We start from the raw sequence: 22,573 nt of genomic DNA, 5'->3' as shown, positions 1-22,573 counted from the left end.
TGAGACCCTGCAAACACCACCTTCCTCACGTGGACCATAATGTTTATGCCGCGGATCTTACACCCAGACATCAGCGCAGCCCAGCAAAGCCCGAACTTCGTGGCTGAAAACAACAGCGTACGATCACCTCCATGGTGCTGGGCTGATAGGCTTGGCTAGGGGCTCTCCCTCGGGACCCCCACTTGGCGTCAGCTGGGAAATGATGCTGGCGGTGTTGGAAGGCACCCGCGTGGCTCGTCTGGGCCCAAGCGTGGGTGGTGGGACTGCCGGGCACTTGTTGCCTTGCTGTGTCCTCAGCCTGTCCCTTCACATCCAGAAAACGTGTTGAGTTACCCAAGTCTCACATATTATTCCTCAAAAATTAGTTATAATAGCTCAAAAACCCACAGCCGCTGCAAAATACCTCGGGAATGTGCAGCAGTGTCGGGGAAGTTCCCGCCGTATCAGCAACGACTTGGGGCTCTCGTGTGGGGGTGCGAGGCCTCCCAGGGCAGGGCGGGCCCTTCGCTTTGTCCATTTATTTGATCAGATCGTTGTGAAGAGCTGCTCACCAGTCTGGACGGTCGTGCCCCAGGCACCTGACAGCACCGTGGCTGGTGTGTGCGACGCACAGACAGGACACGTCTGCGGATCAGCGTGTGCTCCTAGGGGCCCGTCTCTACGGACATAACGTGAGTATAAACAGACTTACCAGCCGTCGCTTCAAACATCAGCCATCAGATGTCAACAACACCCAGCTGGACACGCTCCCCTTCTCTTAAACTCAAACGACTCCTTTCAAGGAGGCAAATGCCTGTCCCCTTCCCTGTGCCCAGGGATTCACGCTTGGAAACACGTTGGTTTCCTCTTCTGACAGTCTGTTTCCATTTCCTCTATTGAGTCAGTCATCATACTGTTCTCCACATGTGGGTTAGTCGTTCCAGGTAAAGAGAGGTTAGTGCTATCTGTCGTGAAACAGGGAGGCGGAATCGGCAGCCCTGGGGGCCTTGCTCTGTAGCACATTCGAGTTGCTGGCTGATAGATGATGCATCCACGCAGGCAGCTCTCTGCTCTCTCCGCAGAAAACACACACGTTTCCTGCGACAAGTAAGTAAATAGCTCTCAGATAAAGCCCGAAGGCTGTCTACAGTCTCTTCATGCCCACCCTGGAAAGCTGCTGGCTACTAAAGCCATCAAAGTTTGGACTCCGACCTGACCGCACAAAGACAGTAAACAGCGAGAACCTGCCTTGTACTATGAGCTGCAGCAGCTTTAGAATGAGCGGCTCTCAGAGGCTCCAGAACTGACCCAACCCCAGAGGCTTGCATCCGTCAGGTGCTCCAGAGGACAGCTCAGTAAGGACACCCGGCCCTTTGAAAGGAGGCATCAATCTTGTTGCTTAACCCTCAAAACATGCACTGATTTCAGTCAAAGGAGAACAAAGCGGTTTCAGAAATTCTTAATAGCTTCCCTTCGAGGACGCTTCACCTCGGAAACTTCCACTGACTTCTCCTCTCAGACGCCCACGAGGAGCCAGTAGATGCTGCCTGGCGATCAGAACTTAACGGTACAATGAGGCAGCTCCCAAACCCTATTGACAGAAGAAGAGAAACTCTTAAAACGCTTTCAGAAGTCAAATCAGTGGGCAGCAAGACAGAATAAAATCGGGAGGGAAAGAACAGGGTGGCTGGGGAAGAAGAGAAGAGATGTTGTCACTTAGATTTGAGTGGGATGGAATGGCTAGAAAATACCAGAAAGTCACGGAAATGCTCTCCAGGGCTGAGATGTCTACGCCAACGCAAAGACACCATCACCCATAGGACACTTATCACTCCTTTAATCCTCATTCCCACCGGGGGTATGAGCATCAGCAGCCCCACTGTACAGATGGGGAAACCGAGGCACCAGGAGTCCCAGCTCCTGCCTGAGGTCACAGACGACCTGAACTCGGTGGTCCGGCTCCTAAATATGGTGCTCCCACCTCTTCCACACCCACAGACACAGCCAGTATTTGAAAAGAGGTGCAGGGTGCTAGGGGGTGGGGTACAGAGGAGGGGGGCAGGGTCTGCAGGAAAGTGAGGGCAGGTGCAGGGGTGCAGGGTGCTGGCGTGCAGGGTGCTAGGGGGTGGGGTACAGAGGGGGAACATGGTCTGCAGGAAAGTGAGGGAGGGTGCAGGGGTGCAGGGGTGCAGGGTGCTGAGGGTGGGGTATAGAGGGGGAACAGGGTCTGCAGGAAGGTGAGGGAGGGTGCAGGGTGCAGGGGTGCAGGGTGCTGGGGGTTGGGTACAGAGTGGGGGCAGGGTCTGCAGGAAGGTGAGGGAGGGTGCAGGGGTGCAGGGTGCAGTGGTGCAGGGTGCTGGGGGTGGGGTACAGAGGGGGGGCAGGGTCTGTAGGAAGGTGAGGGCAGGTGCAGGGGTGCAGGGTGCTGGGGGATGGGGTTCAGAGGAGGGGGGCAGGGTCTGCAGGAAAGTGAGGGTGGGGCAGGGGTGCAGGCCCTTGCCTGGGCTGTGGGGTCACATTGGAGATATTCCAGAAGCTGACTCATTTTACTTGGCAGCACGTACTTAGGTGTGTTACGGGGTCAACGTGATGGGAGATGTGTGCAAGTGGGGTGCAGGTGCAGCTGGAGAAAAGGTGGGAAGGAAAGTCTGGGTGGGGTGTTACCACTGGGGCTTGGCCAGCCCGCCATGCCACTGCTGTGACTAAGACCTCACGTGGCCATCTCTCCTGGCCCGGCCCCTCCCCCCTCCTCTGCCTCCTGGCTCCCGGCCCGCCCCCTCTTCCTGTCTCAGTCTTCTGCATGTGCCCAGAGGGGAGCGGACCCCAAAACGGGGAGCACTGGGGATGGGGCAGGCTCTCTGAGGGTGGGATGACCCCAGGTCCCAGCGGCATGAGGAGCCGTTCCCCAAAGCTGGCACGGTGACCTGGAGCTTCTCCAGAAGGAGTGGCATCCACAGCAGGTGGCCCCAGCAGTCCCCCAGTGGCACGCACCCCTTAGCAACTGCCACCCTCGACCCGGCGTCCTGACGTGAAATTTGCACGGCGGAAAAATGCATCTAACACCATAACAAGACCAAACTCTAACGAGGCTTCACTCCCTTCAAAATGAAATGAAATTTGAAACCTTCAAGTTCAAAACAAAATTGTAAGATTAGGTTTTTATTAATGTAGATATTTGCATGGTTATGCTCAGCCAAGTTTTTCTTTCCTTTGCCGGGGTGGGGGGCAGTGGTGGGGGCTATCCACTGAGCGCATCAGTTGGCCGTTTGCAAAGAGAGAACTTGTTAGTGGCCTGGCCTCCTATTCCCATCAGTGTCCTTCCTCCAAATGACACAGTAATGGCTTCGTGGGAAGCAGAGCGTCCGTCATCCGATTGCCAGGCCACCTGGACGCCTGGGCTCCAGGCTCAGGAACCAGCATCTTTTTTTTTAAGATCAAAATTCATTTGAAAAACTGGACTCAGTTATTTCTTTTTTTTTTTTTTTTTTAATTTTTTTTTAACGTTTTTTATTTATTTTTGAGACAGAGAGAGACAGAGCATGAACGGGGGAGGGGCAGAGAGAGAGGGAGACACAGAATCGGAAACAGGCTCCAGGCTCCGAGCCATCAGCCCAGAGCCCGACGCGGGGCTCGAACTCACGGACCGCGAGATCGTGACCTGAGCCGAAGTCGGACGCTTAACCGACTGAGCCACCCAGGCACCCCTGGACTCAGTTATTTCAAACGACAGTGAGGAGACGTGTGCCTGGAAGTATTTGGAGCTGTCCCCTTGCAACAGAGAAGGACCGCGTCTCGGGACAGCGCCCAAACCCCCCTCCCACAGAGCGCGCAGCTCTACTTCCTGGGCCGTGCGGCATCCTCCCGCGCGGGGCCCACCACCAGGGGCTCTACGTGTCGGCCTGTGACCTGCTCAGGGCTGGCACGAGCTTGATCTCAGAATAAAATTAGCCCCGATCCCTCATCCCAGCGGAAATTGTATGACTCTCCCTCTCTACTTTCTTAATGGTTTCTTCACTACAAAGCCGCAATCTAATGACCATGTCGGCCATCTCCAAGGTTTGGAATTAAATGTCCCTAACATAAATCAATAGAAAGGAAATCAAAACGGAAAGGCCAATTATTTTTGCAGATGTCTTTGTGCAAAACAACTTTGCATTGAACTCTGGGCCACCTGGAGACTGCAGAAGGAGCCTCCTTCCAGTTTCAGGGACACTAATGTAACGAAGAACTTTCATGAGCAGATGCTGATGACAGGATCTATTAAAATGGTCTCACAAGGCTGGCCCATCCACCTCCCAGAGCTACTAGATAACAATATTAGAAAGTTCAGAATTCTAAGTGTTCAATTTCAAATCGACAGACAAGCGGCCTTTGCAAACAGCCCCGCTGCCTCTTCTCGCTTCCCCCCTCAGCTTCCCAAAGAATTCCACGTGCACGTGGGTTTTCAGGGTACCGCCTTCTCGAAACGGGGGGCTACAAGAAGGCCCCACGGACACGTTTAGAATCGAGTGGAGGGTACCTTCAGGGAGCCAGCCCCTCCTCCCTCCAGACACCCACTCCCAGCGCTCTGGGGCCTCCTCAGCACAGCACAGCCCATAGGGACCAGTCCACTGTGGTCCTGTGCCGTCACTTACCATGATTTACTGCAGCTAGTGAAGCCGTTTCCTAAACTAATTAGCTCTTGGGTATCAGCGGCTGGTAAATTATTAACATGTTATCCCTTCCAAAAGTATTGAATTTTTAAATGGTAAGCCCCAATTACATAATATTTTAAGCAAAGGAAGAACTCTCTAATGGTAAAAATTCAGCCACCTGAGCCAAGAAGAAAACAATCTGTGCCTTTATGGTTTTAAGGAGCCGCGTACTGTGTCGACATCTATGGTTGGTTCTGTGAACTGCAGATTCCCGGCTGAATTTCTGCCGTGGTCCCCCAGAGCCCAGGCAACGCAGCGGAACTGGGATTCTATTCTGAACACTTGAAAGTCAAAAGAGAACCATTGTGTCTCCACCTGCTTTCCCGGCTCCAAAGCACGTTGGCTGTTACTTATTCTGCATTGTTAAAAGAGACATGAGTTCTTACAAAGAAGCATAAACTTGGCTGAGTGGGTGCTGAGATATGTAATTCCAGTGGGAAAGCAGACAAACCCAGCACCGGTCTCAAGGCTCTGGTGTCATCTTTAAAAAGTCAACAAATTGGGGCGCCTGGGTGGCGCAGTCGGTTAAGCGTCCGACTTCAGCCAGGTCACGATCTCGCGGTCCGTGAGTTCAAGCCCCGCGTCGGGCTCTGGGCTGATGGCTCAGAGCCTAGAGCCTGCTTCCGATTCTGTGTCTCCCTCTCTCTCTGCCCCTCCCCCATTCATGCTCTGTCTCTCTCTGTCCCAAAAATAAATAAACGTTGAAAACAAAAATTAAAAAAAAAAAAAAAAGTCAGCAAATGAGGGGCGCCTGGGGGGCTCAGTCAGATAAGCCTCCGACTTCGGCTCAGGTCATGATCTCGCAGTTCCTGGGTTTGAGCCCCACATCGGGCTCTGTGCTGACAGCTCGGAGCCTGGAGCTTGCTTTGGATTCTGCGTCTCCCTCTCTCTCTGCCCCTCCCCTGCTTGCACTATGTCTCTCCCTATCTCTCAAAAATAAATGAACATTAAAAATTTTTAAATAAATCAAACAAAAAGTCAGCAAATGAGAGTAATATTTTTCAGTCATTTGCAAAATGTAACAGCAGTGAGAGTGAGCTTTTCTGCTAAGTTGATCTGACCTGTAGAGCATGAGAACAACAAAAAGAGACCTTTGCACTTTTTTTTTTTTAATTTTTTTTTTCAACGTTTATTTTATTTTTTGGGACAGAGAGAGACAGAGCATGAACGGGGGAGGGGCAGAGAGAGAGGGAGACACAGAATCGGAAACAGGCTCCAGGCTCTGAGCCATCAGCCCAGAGCCCGACGCGGGGCTCGAACTCACGGACCGCGAGATCGTGACCTGGCTGAAGTCGGACGCTCAACCGATTGCGCCACCCAGGCGCCCCTGCACTTTTTTAAACTGACAGATTCTACCACTTTTCTGGATGCCCACAGTTCTTGGTGCACGTCCCTAAGAGAACACAAGAGAAGAGGAGAGAGCGGAACCAGATCAAATGGAAGAAGGAAAAACTGGGTGTGAGTGTGTGTGTGTAACCAATGAATCCGTGCTGGGACCACGTGCATCCACAGATGCCCAGACCTGCTCTACACACGACCTTCTGTCCGTGTGCAGAGAGCACAGTCTCTGATGTCCTCCCCGGAGGGATTTCGGGAGAAAAGATAACATCCCAGGTGAAGGTGACATTCTTAACAAATGTGGGTAAAATGTCACTGCCAGTTCACACAGTCAGCCAGAAATTTCTTTACGTTAATTACATGTCGTCCGACAAGCATACACACAGGCAGGCCCCTCATATCTGTACACATTTGCTAGCACTTTTGTTCTGATTTTTAAAGAACCTTGACTAATTCACTTGAGCGCGGAGCTAATCCTCCAGCAGAGGGCTAAGTATAAAACAAGTAACGTTCTCAAACGGGTGACAGAAATGAGCAGACTGGGGGTCATTAAGTGCTCATTAGCTGTATGTTGTCACATTAACTACGGGGTGTAACACCAATTTTCTCTTCTTTGTCAGGAGCCGACTCGGTCCCCTTTCACGGGGCAGGCCCCCGGGGGGTATGCTGCCCAGAGCGCGCCCCGATCAGCGCTGCCCGCGTGAGGTTCTCCCAGCTTTCTCTCCGTCGCCCCCCGTTTCAGCAGCTCGCCAGGAAGAAGCCGTTACCTGGGTCTGTTGGCCACGGCGACGAGGAACTGAAACGATCAAGGATCAGAACAGGATTCTTTCCACGCGCGCCAATATTCACGGCTGAGAGGGCCAGGGGTGTGGGCAGAGTGGTCTGAGTTGAAGTCATGGTTCTGGAATCTTAAAGATGGTCAGGTAATCCAGACATTCAGGGTTTCCTGTTTCAATTCCTGGTCGCCCTCAGCCCCACGGGGAGGGGCAGCGGTGGCCCCCGCCCTTGGCCATGACCGAGGAAGCCCATGCTCCCCCCGCGCGTGGCTGGGGCACGTCCTCTCCGTTTCTCCGCCCTGTCTCCCTGTTCGTCCCTCCGGCTGATGTCCTTGTGAACAGAAACTAAAGACCCGCACTGAAGCTCGGCTAGCAGAGGTCCCCTCCTCAGCAATACGAGGGCACAGGTCTGGGCAGACGTTTCCAGCACAACTGTAGTTATGAAGCTCTGCTACCCTCACACAACACCGCATCTTGTCTATCATATTCCATTTTGACAAAACTCTACCCCAACGCAACATCAGGTTCCTTACCTGAATTCAGGAGACTGACTGAACCCAACAGAGACTGAAACCATGGAAGCTGGTCTCAGCAGACACATCGGCTCAGGTTTCCTAAGCCAGTCTTTGCTCTCATGGAGCCGGTCTCGGCCTCTCTTTGAGGCCGACAGAAGACACGCTCTGGGGGGAGACGAGGAAGCCGAACCAACGAATAAATGAATTAAGGGAGGGGCTTCCTCACGTGGGCAAACCTTTCCCCGCTGCTCCCACAGAAGAGGCGGTGTCACCCCTGGCATTTCACTTTTGCAGCATCCCCCACCTTAGGATTCCCTGTAGAGGGACCTCAGGACACAGAGCTGTCATCGGGGCCCATTGAGGTCAAGTGGGCGCCCCCAGGGACTGAGCCCGTCCTGATGCGGCCTCGGGCGGGTTGGCAGCCCGGGCAGGAAGGGTCACTGGCATACCACACGGCTGCACCTCATGAGCACAGGTCCCTACCATTCATCTGCAGGGCACCAGTACTCTGTGGTTCTGACACAGTTAATTGTTCCCAGGACTCTATTTTAAGCGCTCTGAAGACAAAAGTAAGAAGACAATTATACAGATTGCAGAGACCAGAGAGAGAGGAGCAGGGAAAGGGAGCTCAGAGAGCCAGCAACAATGTAACACAAACAGCTCGGCAAATAACAGTGCGGCGTCCCCGCTAATAGAACGTTGTAACACCTGAATACACCCGCACGCCTGATTAGGCGCTGACAACATACACCCATAAAGGAAGATTATAAGTTGTAATATGTCTTTGCGAGAAGCAGCATATTAACCACTGTTTGTATACTTCTCCAATTAGATTCCTGTAATTCTTCATTTAGAAAACAGTTTACATTATAATAGCCAGCATCACTTCTGGTTTTGAAACAATTGATTATATGTATACTGCCAAATTATGGGTCTACGGAATATTTTCATAAGTGAAAACAACTCTGAACGATCTTCGAAAGGATCTTTAACTGGGGCGTCTGGCGACGTGCAGACAGACTATCACCTGCGCCCGCTACCCCTAGGGCCTCCCAGTCAATGGAAACATCCCATTTTTCCCCGCTCTGGTTTTCCAGGAGCAGAGATTTGCTCCGTGGACCTGGAAACCAGAACAGCGGTGCCGGTCACAGCTCTGTCCCTGGCCCCTTGGCTCGCTGCCCCACGGACCCCAGCCCTTCAAGCTGTCATGCTGGGCAGGACCATGAGCTGGTGAGGCCAGTGGTTTATTCTGTGGCCAAAGGTGCCTCTTCGGTACCTGAACCCCCAGATGCTGCCAGCCCCCCCTCCCCCCCCACCCCGCCTAGAGCTAGCCAGCGTGGAGTCTCTCCTGGGACCACGGAACCATGTCAGAAGCCATGCAGTCACGAGACAGGCCAACAGCAGAGCCCCCAAGACAAGACGTCGGTGAGGAGGAGAGCCACTGAAGGAGAGACCGGCAAGGGCACAGCCAGGTGAGGCAGAGATGACCCCAGGGGCCCCGACACCGCCCAGCGAGTAGGGGCTACGTGGCAAGAGGGGGAAATAAAGGACCCATGGGAACACCTGTCCTCGTGGGATGGCTCGGAAGCCGAGGCTCGGTGTGACTTCTCTGAGGTCACCAGCTAGTAAGCGGCCGAGCTGGGAGCTGAGTCAGCCTAGTTCCCAGTGTGCACCACCTCTCAAAGCTTGGCCACGCCGCACATGAACCCCCTGGTGATTTCTAGGAAAGCATGCGTGGACCTCTACCAGGAAAACCCATCCCCTGGTCTTGTCACCAAGCGCAACGAAGCCTGTTGATGTTACTTGTAAAACAAACGTGAGAATTCTCCAGGAGACGCAGAGACGGCCGAGGACAAGGGGCCTCAGGACCCGAGGGACAGCATGGCAATGGGTCCCCTGGGTTCTCAGATTGCCTCATGAATCCCGGTGGGGTCCAGCTGGAGATGCTGGCAACACAGAAACACCCACAGACCCAGACTGCTCCCTCCAGCCAAATGACAGGGATGCGGGGTCAGCCTCACGAGAAAGACGACATTTCCACAGTACAACGCCTCTACCCTTGCCAGACACCACAGAAAAAAATGTTCCCTGTCTCCAGCTCACCAGCCAAAGTTGCGTGGGGAACCTAGCCTTGCACCCTCACTGAGCTGTTAAAAGGGCCCAACTCACTGTTGGGGACACCGGTGCAGCAGGCTGAGCACGGCAGCCGGACCCCACCCCATCGACAGTAACGATGGCTCCAGGGCAGTGTCAGACGCCTGCCTACGGAGAACAAGGTCTAAACGACCCCAGAGTCTTATACGGTGACGCACGCACCGGCCGGATGTCAGTCAAAGCCCACTCATCGCACCGGGACGGGACAGGTGTCTGAAGTAACTGCTGAGGATTTCAATGCACTGATCATACAAATGCCTCCCCGAGACTTTACAAACATGCTTGGCACAAGTGAAAAATAGAAAGTCTCCACAAAGATACAAAAGCTTTCAGCGAATACACAGAGAATGTAAAGAACCAAGCGGATATTTTAGAACTAAATATCCGCTAAATGTCTGAAGAGTTAAAAATCTCACGAGATGGGTTCAATAGCAGGAGAAGACAGAAGAGGATCAGCGGAGGAGAAAAAGGTAAAACAGTAGAAATTCCCCGCTGTCACTGACCATATTGGCGGACAAACAAAGAAGGAATCTATGATCGTATCAATTCACGCAGGAAAACGTTTTTGACAATTCCTTCCAAACCGATCTAAAGGTTTAACAAAATTCTCATTGAAATCCCAGCAAAATTTTTCCGCAAGTATAGACAACATTATCATAAATCTATGATTTACATGATAATTATACATGATAATTATAAGCTATAAAGTATAAAACTTTTAGAAGATAAGAGAAATCTTCCAGACCAAGGGCTTAGGGAAGAGACAGGACAACTATGGAAAACATGACTACACTGCGTGGCACATTCTGATTGGGTGGGTCCGGGCCTCAGGCGGTGAAAGAGCTCACCCCCCAGGACAGAACAAAGAGACAGAGGTTTGTTGAATACATTGGGGGTGGGGTGGGGGGGGCAGGACAGCAGAGAGACTGTCCGCCAGGAGGCAGTGGTGAGGCGCTGTGGTTACAGGATGCAGTGAGGAAGCATGGGGACGGAGGAATTTTCCCTGTTTTGGTAATCTTGGGAGTCGGGCCTTGTTGTAGGCAGTCCATTGGTCCGCTGGGGCCGATGGCACTTCAGGGTGGGTCGCTTACTGGGCCTCTTGCATTCAGCCTGGCGGTCACTCTAGGCCCCTGACTCAGACTTCCACTGGCCAAGCTCATTGCCTGAAAGCGGCCTCTATACACGTTGGATTCAGCAAAACCAAAAAACAACTGTTGTTCCGCAGAACACCTTGCAAAGAAGATGAAAGGTAGGCTGCTGACCGCGAGAGACTGTTTGCAAATGGAAGCTCTAATAAGTACTCGTACTTAGTAAGAATAAACATATAATGAACTCTCAAAATTCCACACTGAGTCAGAAGTGGGCAAAAGACATTCTTGTCTGCGGGACGGTGGTCTGCCAGAGATGTGTCTGCACACCCAGGCCTGCAATCTCCAGAGCCTGCGACTTTTCTGACTTAATATGGTCGCGGTAACTGCAGTTGTAGGTGGAATTCAGATCGCCAGCCACCTGAATTTAGAGGGAGGGTTGATCCTGGATTGTCCATGGGGGCCCGAATGAGAACTCTCCAGGGAAACAGAGCCAGGAGGCGGTGTAGATGCAGAAAGAAAAGATTTATTTTCAGGAATTGGTTCACGTGATTGTGGAAGCCGACGAGTCTCAAACAGAAGGGCAGGCTGGAGCCCACGGAAGAGCCGACACTGCAGTCCAGGTCTGAAGGCCATCTGCTGGGAGAAGTCCCTCCTGCGCGGGAGGGATCGGTGTTTTTGCTCTAATCAGGCCTTCAACTGATGGAATGAGGCTCACCCCCATTTTGGAGAACAGTCGGCTTTACCCAAAGTCCAACAGTCTGAACGTAAATCTCATCAAGATGCCCCTCATGGAAACATCCAGAATATTTGGCCACATGTCTAGGCCACGTGGTCAGCCAAGTTGGCACCTAAAATTAATGCTCACAGAGAGCCCCATGAAATCTCAAAAGTCTATATAACCAGCACAGGGAGAACCAGAGAGAGGACAGGCTTTGAAGATGGAGAAGACCAACCACAGCCAAGGAACGCAGTGCCTTCTGGGCACTGGAAGAGGCAGAGGAAGAAAGTCTAGAGAGCCCTTGGAAGTCACACATCGCTGCCATCCACCTAGTGTGGACTCTGGCCTCTGGGACTATTAAGATGATAAATTTATGTTTCTTTCTTAATGTTGTTATTTTTGAGAGAGAGAGAGAGAGCACAAACAGGGGAGGGGCAGAGAGAGAGGGAGACACATATCTGAAACAGGCTCCAGGCTCTGAACCGTCACCCTAGAGCCCGACATGGGCCTCGAACTCACGAACCATGAGATCGTGACGTGGACCGAGGTCGGATGCTCAACCGACTGAGCCACCCAGGTGCCCCTAAATTTATGTTGTTTTAACTGAGTGTTAAGGACACGCCTGCCCCAGGTGGTTCTCCCCAGGTTTGCTCCCCAGCCCCTCACAGGGAAATGCCCAGAGCTGCCTTCTCCCGGTGGCATAGGTAGGAAGTGGGACAAAAATTAAGAAAATTGTCAATTACTGATCAGATGCAGGTCATTTGGGGCTGATTGTTGTAGGAACTGCTGCTTAACCACTCGGACGGTGGGTCACAATTCTGTCACTCGAGGTGCCGCTGTCCATTTGTGTTTTGTTTCCACTGTCTCATGCTGGGGCTGCTGGCTCAAGGACCTGAACAGCAGAAGTCCACACCACTGGTCTATATGTCATCAGTCCATTAATTAGCTCAAGTGGGACATGAAACCCACCACGTCACCCGCAAACCTAAGCCACGTTAACATGCCTGACAGACACTGCAGATATTTGCAGCGTCCTTCATGATCACTCCCGGAGGTAGAAGGGTTCCACTACATCCACCAGGAAGAATACCTAAGCAAAAATCTGCAAAAGTTCCCCATTTCAGCAATAAAAAAATCAGAACTCTAAGAGACCCCTGGTAGGCCAGCCATCTTTAGAGCCATTATCAGGTTTTAGGAGGCATGGTTGCTCTCTTTTACCCTGGTCCACTCCCCTGGGACCCCACACCTGTTTACACAGGAGCAGTGGCCCGGGCAGACCACCCACCCCACTGTGAGCCTGGGGACAGGTATCAGTCCTGGTCGGGTATGGCCCAGGGGAGCCAACCAGAGTCCTTCCTTTGGGGTTTTCTCACAGATGCCGATGGAGAAAAGCCTAGAATGTCTGAGACAATGAGCTGTGGGACATATGTAGCCATGCTCCTGTCTTGGGATGAGCGTCCACCACCAGAGAGAAGTCAGGGCTGCTGAGAAGGAGGGAAAGGGGGAGAGTGGCAGACCTGGGGCATCAGCCCTATTCTTCTCAGACCCCTTGAAATGCTGGTTCCAGCGCTCACCATCCTCCTTCCAAGGCACCTCTTGTCACTTAAGCTGATTTTGGTTGGCTCTGCCACGTGCCCTTAGAGTCTTGATTACTATCCCACCCCTCGGGCTTCAGGGACTGCAGGACAAAAGAAGGCTCCAGAACAGGAAGTGAGCATGCTAAGGGGATCTCTGTTACCCTACTGTCCCAGTCAGCCTCCCTGCTTCTTCATAGTCACACGGCCTCGACACAGCCTTCCCTGCACGGGGGCAGGACGCCACTCACTTCCTGCGTGACGTCACAGGACCCCAGACACCACGCTCCCTGCATAAGGGGCAGGACCCTGTGCACTTCCTGCCATGACGTCACAGGATGCTGGACACTAACCTCCCCGGAACACGGGGTAGGACCCTTCCCACCATGACGTCACGGCTCCCCAGACATGGCCCTCCCAGCACGAGGGTGCAGGACCCCACTCACTTCCTGCTGTGAGGTCACAGGACGCTGGACACTACCCTCCCCAGAACACAGGGTGGGACCCCGCTCACTTCCTGCTGTGATGTCACAGGACCCTGGACATTCCAGGGTATCCTGGAGACCAAGTTCTTCAGGGCATGGTCTTCTTCCTTCAGCCGGAGGGAACATGGCAGGAGACAGAGGAGTGACCCTGTTTGTCTTGCTGCTGTCCTGCTGGTGCCACACGGAGCCCCAGCCCATCAACACGACTTCAGGTACAGTCACAGGTGGGTGGCTATTGGGCGGGTGGGAAACGCACGTCTCCCTGGGGCTGAGTCAGGCCCCTCCCCACCTTCCCAGTTTCCCATCCATTTCTGGGAGAGAGTGAAGTGAGTTGAACACTTTTCTACCTTGAAAGTCCTTTTCAAACTCCAGAACCCCATGGGGAAGGAGCATATGCGATGTATTTTCACTTTTTATCACAGATGATTTCTAGGGCGCCTGGTGGTTCAGTCGGTTGAGCGGCCGACTCTTGATTTGGGCCCAGGTCTTGACCCCAGGGTCATGGGATCCAGCCCGCATTGGGCTCCGTGCTGAGTGTGGAGCCTGCTGGGGGTTTTCTCTCTCCCCCCTCTCTGCCTCTCTCCCCTGCTCATGCACATGCTTGCTCTCTCTCTCTCTCTCCCTCTCCCCCTAAACTAAGGAAACAAAGACAATTTCTAACCTCCCGAAAGTCGAGGGGCAGCACAGAGACCCTGCCGCCCCCCACCGTCCACCACCCCGCACTTCCTGCACACACACACTGCTGCTGTCCCCGGGACCTTGTAGTCCTGTCCAAATGGTCTTACTGCTTCACGTAAACCTTTTCTTGCTAACGTGAGGCGGTTGTCCCTTACACGCCGGTGTCGTGAAGACCCGGACAAAATTAACGAAGCCTGCACAGCAGCTCATCCCGGCTGCACCCGATCCGCCGTGGTCCCCGAATGCCCTTGTCAGGGAGGGTGCCGATCACACCCAGGACGGCCCCCGCGTGCCTCTGGCCCCCGCCCTCCCATGCTGGCCCCTTCCGCATGGAGGATCTGAGCGGGGACGGGCCGGCCGGGACGGGATGGGACTCTGTGACTCCCCAGCAAAGGATGGCAGGGAGGAGGTGCTCCGTGACCCCCCTACCCCACTTCCTGCCAGGAAGCTCTATTCTCAGGCCACCCGGCCACTCTTACACCTGCCGCACAGGTCACCACAGATGGAAGGAACGGGGCCGAGATGGTCCCCCAGCCCCAGCTCCCAAGGATGGCCGAGTGGACCCTGAAGGCTCACTCACAGGGTTTGGGGGGCTTCTCTGAGAGCAGGACCATGGGTGCTGCCCGAGCCGGTTCTGTGTCCCCTCCCACCCTTGCCACGCCCACACGTCCCAGGGGGGGACGGGCCAGCTGGCTGCAGTTGGGCCAGAAGTCAGGTGGTCCTGAAAGGAGTGAACATCCCCAACTTCCTTTTCTTCAGCAAACTGAGCTCTGAGGCGCTTCCCAAAGACAGTGTCCTTTGCGACTCCGTGGGTGCGGACGGGGCTGTAACAGGTGGGGCCGTGTGTCCCCCAAGGGAGGGCGCGTCCCTCCAGGCTGCTCCTTCCTGCTCAGACTGTCACGTGCCAGTGCCCTCGGGAGGTGCTCCCAGTGCCCAGGGACAGAGCACTCCTCCAGCCCTAAGCCAGCCCGCCCCTCCCTGACCTGGTCTCCTGTCCAGACAGGGACACCCTTAGGTGACCGTCATGGTCTTCCCGGCTTGAAAGGCCAGTTGAGGGCAGTCTCTAAATCATTTTCTGAAAGGAAACAGTGGGTTTCCTTATGGGCTTGCGGCTGGGGCGCAGGGGCGCGGGAGTACCCGTCTCCGGGGGTCCCAAGCAGACCAGCTCCGGCCGCTGACAAAATCCAAAGGTGGAGACAGTGATGGTGACACGAGAAAGGAGTTCATTTCGGTGAGGCCGACAGCCAGAAGACAGCACAGACTGGCATCCCCAAGCCTGTCTCCAAATGCAAAGACCCTTCCAGGTTTATCTGCAGAGATGTGGGACAGAGGCCAGGGCACAGGCGGATGGACAGGAAGGGTCATGTGCATCATTGTCATGGGGTCCATCACGTGTGGGCTCCGGCCGGCTCAGGCAGTTTCCATTCCCATCGGAGGAGGCTTTGCCCTCCGAGTCTTGCTTAAGGGAGAAACTGGAAATGAGAACTTCATCTATTAGAAAGTTGGCAGTCAAAACGGGGATGGTTGAAGTCCCCCACCCCCCGGAGGCTTACCGCCTCCGAGGGCACTGGTGCTGTTGGCCGTGAGTCACCCTGACCACGAGGAGAGATGGGAACAGCAGCCATGGGCCTGGTTTGCCTTGTTTTCCCCAAATTAACCAGAGCACAGCCGCAGAGGTCAGCAGCGAGCCCTTCCCGGTGTCCGGGATGCGCACTGTGCAAATATGGAGGAGTAGTCAGGGATCCTGGTAACTCCGGCGCCCGGCGGTTTGAAGCCGAGAGACTGTCAGTCGGAGGTGACAACAGGCGAAACACGCCACAGCCGCCACCGTTGACAATGCACTTTGAAAACCGTGCGGGTATTCTAGAGCATAAATATTTTTCTGCACACGCTTGCTGCCTGACTGGCACAATACTCCCATTATAATCACGGGACAGACACAGAATGAAAAGAGTATTTTTGACAAAGTGCTCGCTCGACGCAGCTGTGCCCATTCTTAATGACTCATTAATGCCTCATCCTCGGCGAACTGTACTTTTGTTTGCCTCGTTGCCGGGAGGTCAGCACACTGGGAAGCGATTGTCATCTCCGTGCAGACCTCCTTGCAGAGATTTCCGCATTGTTCTAAGCCCCGCGTGCAGATGAGGCCATTGGTATGCAGATTGTCCGTCATTAAAACCATTTGAAAATCAGCGTCGTCACTGGTTTACTGTTGGAACGAGAGTCTGCAGACGCCTGCGAGCTCTGTGCAGCCGGGCAAGGTGGCGCTGCCCAGCGGGTCCCGGGCGTGGCCTCTCCCCTCCCCGGGGGCGGGAGGGGAGGCTGACCTTGACCCTGAGTCGAGGAAATGGACGAGGACACCCAGCTCTGAGCAAAAGGAGTAGTAGGGAGCCCCCGGCTGGTGCCGCCGTGCGGAAACCCTCACTCCAAGCACTGCCGGGCCGCCAGCGAGGCCGGGGAGGCTGGGGGTCGGGCGTCCAGGGATCCCACAGAAGTCTGCCGTCTGGCCCGGCCGGCTCACCCCTGAGACCCCGTGCCTTCCCTGTAAACAGACCACCTGGAATCACTCTGCTTCTGAAGGGGAGAGAGCCGGTGGCCAGTCTCTCTGGGACCCCCTCCCGACCAGAGAACCCCCACCGTTCCCCAAATCACGTCCCTAAGCTCCCAGAGGCACTGGCCTCTGGAGCCCTTCAGAAAGGACGTGCGCGTCCCTCTTGGTTGGCTGTCCGCGGAGCACGTGCAAGGGCAGTCATCCCTGTGCCAGGACGCGTGTTCCCTTCCGAGGGACGGTGCCAGCAAGCACTGCCCCACACGGCAGGAGTCAGAGCACAGGGCACGTCCCTCTACCACACGGCCGCCTTGCCCGCCACTTTCCGGATGAGAACCCAGTCCTGGGAACCCCTTGCAGGCCTCTCCCCCCTGCAGCGGGCTGGTGGGCGCCGCAGAGAGAGAGATCAGTGCAAATTCAACAAATTGTTAAACTATTAGGGTATTTATTTCCCCCCTAGGTCCAACCACTGAAATGCCACCCAACTCAAAAGATCAGGAGGATATACCTGGAATATTTGGTAAGGAACCTCCTCATATCGGTATTTGGCCTGTATCTGGAGGGGTGGGTGCCTGTGAATGGGTGCTCCCCAGAGAACCTGGTGGCACAGGTGGAGGGTGTGATTTGGTTTGAAGTTAGAACCACACGCCATGGCCACAGCCATGGCCACGGCTTCAGTGCTTTCACCTGAGTCAAGAATTCAGGAAAGAATTCAGGAAAGAAGTAGAATTTTAGGCCATTAGACGCAAGAAGGGCCAGCGGGAGGGAGACTGCTGGGAGCCCTCTCTCTGCCCAGGGGGCTTCTACAAATGTGAAGTGAGGGCATCGCTTCTGAATGCGGGTCCCCAGACCAGCAAGCCGTGCCAGCCAGGAGCACGTAAGAAATGCCCAGTATCCAGCCCTCCCCAGAAGCCCTGCTGTCCTGGGAATCACTGACTTTAGGGCTGCTCAAAAGAAGTACAACGCAGGCCACACATACGGTTTTAAATTGTCTAGTAGCCATATATTTTTTAAGTGTTTATTTTATTTTTGAGAGGGACAGAGAGAATCCCAAGCGGGCTCCGTGCTGCCACCACAGATCCTGACACGGGCCCTGAACTTAAAAACCGTGAGATGGCGACCTGAGCAGAAATCAAGTGTCAGATGCTTAACTGACTGAGCCCCCAGGTGCCCCATCCAGTAGCCATATTTTTTTTTTTTAAAGAAGCGGGTGAAACTTAATCACATTTTGTTTGATGTTATCATTTCAACGTGTAACCAACATAAAAGTACTAATGAGGTATTTTCAGCCTTTTGTCACACGGAGTATTCACAGTTCAGTGTAGTTCACACTTAGAGGACATGTCAGTAGGACACGCGTGGGTCCCACATGGCCAGAGCTACGGGGCCCCCAGTTCTGGTCCAGCCCTCACTTCACTTTTGTAGAAGCCCCCTGGGCAGAGAGAGGGCTCCCAGCAGTCTCCCTCCTGCTGGGACGGCTCTCCCCCTGGGTCTCGGACTTCCCTGGGTCTGAGCAGGAGCCCTAGAAACTCAAACAGCGGAGTGCCTGTCTGGTTATGTGGGCTCTTTCCAGCAGCGTCTCTGCCAGGACGTTGGACTTTGCTGCATTTCCAAGTCTGATGCAGCAGAGGCCCTGGGAAATCCTCTCTGACCGCCAGAGGGATGGCAGACAGACAGACAGGTGGATTGACAGATTACATGAATGAGCGAATGAATGAATGTTCCAGTTTGGTCTGGGGCTACCGCCGTCTGCTCATCTCCGCGCTTCCCGTCTCAGACTCAGAGGCAGTGGTTCCGATGCCCACAGGTGCCTCAGTCCCCCTGAAGCAGGTCCTGGCCATAAAATGACAGGACATCAGCTCTGTGTGTGGTTCAGGCCTTGGGGAGAACTCAGGTGCATGGAGGCCCCTGCCCCACACAGGTGTGAGCTTAAAGGTGTGACTTAGATGCCCTTAAAAATGCTACGTGCAGGTCAGGTAAGTCTGAGGGTGCCAGACCTGGAAGGGCGAGGCCTCGTCAGGTGAACTTTCCAGCAAGAACGGGGCACCAGCAGGTCCGCGAGCAGTGGAGACAAACGCTCCCAAGTTTCCTGGGGGCTCTGACCGTCCCGGGCCCCGCAGGACCATAGTCCTGACACCAGCACCCCCTCCATCCCATGGGCCGACCCCCCAAAGTCCCAGCCACTGTGGAGAAAGAAAGGATGAGTCACTGGGATTTCTGATCAACTAAGCCCAGAAGGGGAGCTGAGGCTCCCTCTCCACCCACCCCATACTTCCCCCGGATGGGAGCGGGAGAGTAAGGCATCCGCGTCTCTGGAAATAAGTCAGGCCACCGCGTGAGAACAGCAGGGGCTGCCCATTCAGAGCTCCCTGTAGCAGGGCATCCGCCAGGCCACCGCCACGTGCGTGTGGCAGAGACTCAGGTGGGTGGGGCGGGGAGAGCTCAGGGTGGAAAAGAGGTGGCTGGGGGCAGGGACCCTGGGGGAGGTGCTGGCCCAGGACAGGTTGGGGGGGGCTGGGGGAGGTGCTGGCCCAGGACAGCTGGGGGGAGGGGCCTGGGGGAGGTGCTGGCCCAGGACAGCTGGGGGGGGGGGTGGCTGGGGGAGGTGCTGGCCCAGGACATGTGGGGGTGGTCCATGGGAGAGGTGCTGGCCCAGGACAGTTGGGAGAGGGGCCTGGGGAAGGTGCTGGCCCAGGACAGCTGGGGGGGGGGGTTGGGGGGAGGTGTTGGCCCAGGACATCTGGGGGGAGGGGCCTGGGGGAGGTGCTGGCCCAGGACAGCTGAGGGGGGGTGGCTGGGGGAGGTGCTGGCCCAGGACATGTGGGGGTGGTCCATGGGAGAGGTGCTGGCCCAGGACAGTTGGGAGAGGGGCCTGGGGAAGGTGCTGGCCCAGGACAGCTGGGGGGGGGGGGGGTTGGGGGGAGGGGTTGGCCCAGGACATCTGGGGGGAGGGGCCTGGGGGAGGTGCTGGCCCAGGACAGCTGGGGGGTGCTTAGGGGAGGTGCTGGCCCAGAACAGCATGGGGGGGGGGGTGGCTGAGGGAGGGCCTGGGGGAAGTGCTGGCCCAGGACAGCTGGGGGGGGGGGCTTGGGGGAGGTGCTGCCCCAGGACAGCTTGGGGGAGGGGGCCCAGACGTGGGTGCTGGCCAGGACACCGGGGCAGCTAACAAGAAGCAGGTCCAGGGATGGGTTAGGGAAGCACACGGGGCTTTCTCTGGTTGGTCCCAGGTTGGAAGCAGGACAACAGTTGGGGAAGCCGTCCTGCCCTGGTGCTTGTCCGTTTGTATATTCAGTATCTCATTTATCAGAAACAACAATTTACCCATAAGAAATTAGACACAATTCGAAGGCAGCGTTGTCTCACTCGTACAGCAACCTGATGCTCTGTCACTCCCTGAAGGTTTCTGCTATGATTACACGCACAGTGCCTCTGGAAGCCTGTTGGAACTTGTGGTTTGGGTTTGCTCACCTCTGAGGTGTCCCCCAGCCCCCCCTCTGAAGGTGGTGTGAGGTCGGCTGGCTTCGGCCTCCTCTTGGCCCTGAGGACTGTCCCCGCCCACTTTGAGGACCTCTCAGGATGTGTGCAGCTGATGGTCTCCAGTGTCCCCAGGAGGCCACCCGGCTTCCTTCACGAGGTAGACTGGTTCCAGGAGCTCCCACTGCTTTGAGCTGGTCAGTCAGGCTCCTGTCCTGGCCCCTGGTGGGTGCTCTGTGAAGTGCTGTGCACAATCACACATGTACAGTCCTGCCCCTCGCACACGGCTGCATATTTGCTCCAGACAGAGACCAGGGACCAGGGCTGGGCCGCCCTTGACCCCCAGGCACCTGGACAGTTTCTGGTACACAGTAAGTGCTCAATACAAGTTATTCCCATGAATATCCGCTCTTCTGTCTGACCCAAAATCTAACTAGACACCTTGATCTCGGGGACATGAAATGGGCTCTTCTGCACAATAACTGGCCCAGAAGAGTGGCCAAAATCTTCTCAAGGTGGAAACAGGTGTGGCAAAAACCACTGGCCGCATGAGCAGGGCCAGAATGGCAGCAGTAAGGGGCTGTGCTCCCGTGTCACCAGCAGCTCGGCGACATCAAGTCATGGCCCTGAGGCCACCCTGGCCATCCCTTGAGCTTCTGCCTGTGGTCATGGATGGCGTCCACAGCCCCAGAACTGTGTCCACTTCCAGGGCAGGGAGAAGTAAGGGTGTGGGGGGTGAAGCCACCCACTTCTCTCTACCGGGAGAAGCAAAGTTCCTGTCAAAGCCAGTGGGCTCGCTGACCTTTGCATGTCCTGAGCCCCCAGCCGCCCCACGGTCCCAGCCAAGTTCAGCATCTGTGGGGGAGGTTGGAGGATGCCACACAGAACCGTGTGAAAGCATCTTCCCATACATGGCGGTGAAACCTTTGTTTCCAGTGACGCTTTGCGTCTGTTCCCCTGGACTCCTGTAAGTCACATGACTTGGAACCCGGGTGGGCAGCCGTGTGCTTTGCCCAGGATCTCAGGGCTCCCAGGATGTGGACCAGGAATGTCTGGGCAAACTAGTCATCGCCTGCTAGGTGGGCTCCAGCCTCAGCACCTGGACTGACTGCTCAGGGTTCCTCGTAGGCGGCAGAGGTCGGGCGACTCCCAGCTGCTGTCTTTTAAATTACATTAGTCTCCACCACGGTCCCCGACTGTGCTAAGGGCTTTCCACATACACGGCTTTATGTGACCCTCATAACACGCCTGATGCGATAAGACAGACCCATTTTACAGAGGAGAAAACTGAGGGTCCAAGTAGAAGCTGCCTGGGTCGTGATCCAGTGAGAGCAAAACCAGGATGTGGGTCCCGTCTGTCTGACGCAAAGCCCAGTGCGCTTACGTTAGAAGCTTCCTGGGAGCTGTCAGGGAGATGTAGAGGGAGAGAGAAAACAATGCTGCGTTCTGCAGAAATCGGGAAAGACCGTGTGCCTCCAAGGGGACGGCTTGGGGAAAGTCTCAGAGGGGACAGAAGGACAGACGGGCAGAGAGTAGAGGTGGGACGGCACCTGGGCCAGGCTTTCTAGCCTCGTGTCTTTGGGGAACGAAGTTTATTGTCCAGGGCATCTGGACGCCCTCAGGTTTTCAGGAGCTGTTGAGGGGGGCAGTGGTCTCCCACCCCAGACAGGGCTCTTTGGAGGCCCCAATCCTGTCTGTCTCCACGGTGCCCCTTGAGTTCCGGTTTCTAGTCCCGCTTCACAGACTGCCTTCGGTCCAGGTAGAACAAGAGGGTACCTGTCCTGCTCCACTGGTTCTGACGTGTCCTTATGTGCTTTTCCCAAGATGAAATTCTAGTCCAAGAGATGTTGAATCCAAATAAGTCATCAGTGGCTGGAAAGCACATGACAGCATCAACATTGTCAACAAAGTTGTTCAACGATAAAAGCAAGTATACATTTTTTACACCTGTGATTGCGTGTACTCCTAGAGGTCTGTGGTTGTGAAGACACAATCCTACCAGTTTACATTCTTTAAGGCCAGCTTACTTCTGGGGCAAAAGCAAATGGCGGTGTGCAAGAAACAGGTGTCCGGAACCTTCTCTGTAACCTTCCCGAGATTGAGGCGGCCAAGCCGAGGCTGGCGGAGACGAGTTCCTCTTATTTTGGGGTGGTCTCGGGGGTGCACACGCAAGCAGGTTCTTGTGCTCAGGATGCAAAGGCGGCTTAGCCACTGCGGGAACGGGGGGGACACATGGAAACAGGGACTTGCGACCACCCGCTCACTGACACGTACCTAAGCGTTCTGAGAGCGCGGGCAGTGACATTGACCCCATTGCACGCGGGACAGAACAAAGGTCTGAAGAACCTGCCCGAGGCCACATCGCTAGTAGTGAACGTGGGGAGAGAAGGCGCTTTTCCAAAGGGCGGTTCCGTGGTGTCCGGGGTGCGTGTCGATCAGTGAAACAGCTCGCTGAGAACCAAGACCCAGCACTTGGCTGACAGTTGCTAAGGGGAGGCCGGGAGCAGAAATCCACAAGCAGTGCGTGAACTGCATTCAGCAGCCGGGAA

The 22,573-nt window shown here is 55.1% G+C and overlaps 1 protein-coding gene across 4 annotated transcripts in view; it reads left to right on the top strand.

The window, feature by feature from the left end:
- The first annotated feature begins 13,359 nt into the window (after positions 1-13,359).
- SPACA7 (sperm acrosome associated 7) overlaps positions 13,360-22,573 on the top strand; it is a 28,168-nt gene continuing 18,954 nt past the window's right edge. Inside the window, exons 1-3 of one of the 4 annotated variants that reach the window (XM_086708326.1) lie at positions 13,360-13,548; positions 17,011-17,070; positions 21,849-21,950. In XM_086708326.1, coding sequence (XP_086564452.1) covers positions 13,365-13,548; positions 17,011-17,070; positions 21,849-21,950 — 346 coding nt within the window. In that variant the 5' untranslated portion in view covers positions 13,360-13,364. The remainder of the gene's footprint in view (positions 13,549-17,010; positions 17,071-21,848; positions 21,951-22,573) is intronic. The other 3 variants (XM_086708335.1, XR_015251743.1, XR_015251739.1) reach the window with 3 other exon arrangements.

This window comes from Puma concolor, chromosome A1 (genome assembly GCF_028749965.1).
Source record: "Puma concolor isolate L17-30 chromosome A1, mPumCon1.1.hap2, whole genome shotgun sequence".
NCBI classification, from domain to species: domain Eukaryota; kingdom Metazoa; phylum Chordata; class Mammalia; order Carnivora; family Felidae; genus Puma; species Puma concolor.
This window is presented reverse-complemented; position numbering and strand designations above follow the sequence as displayed.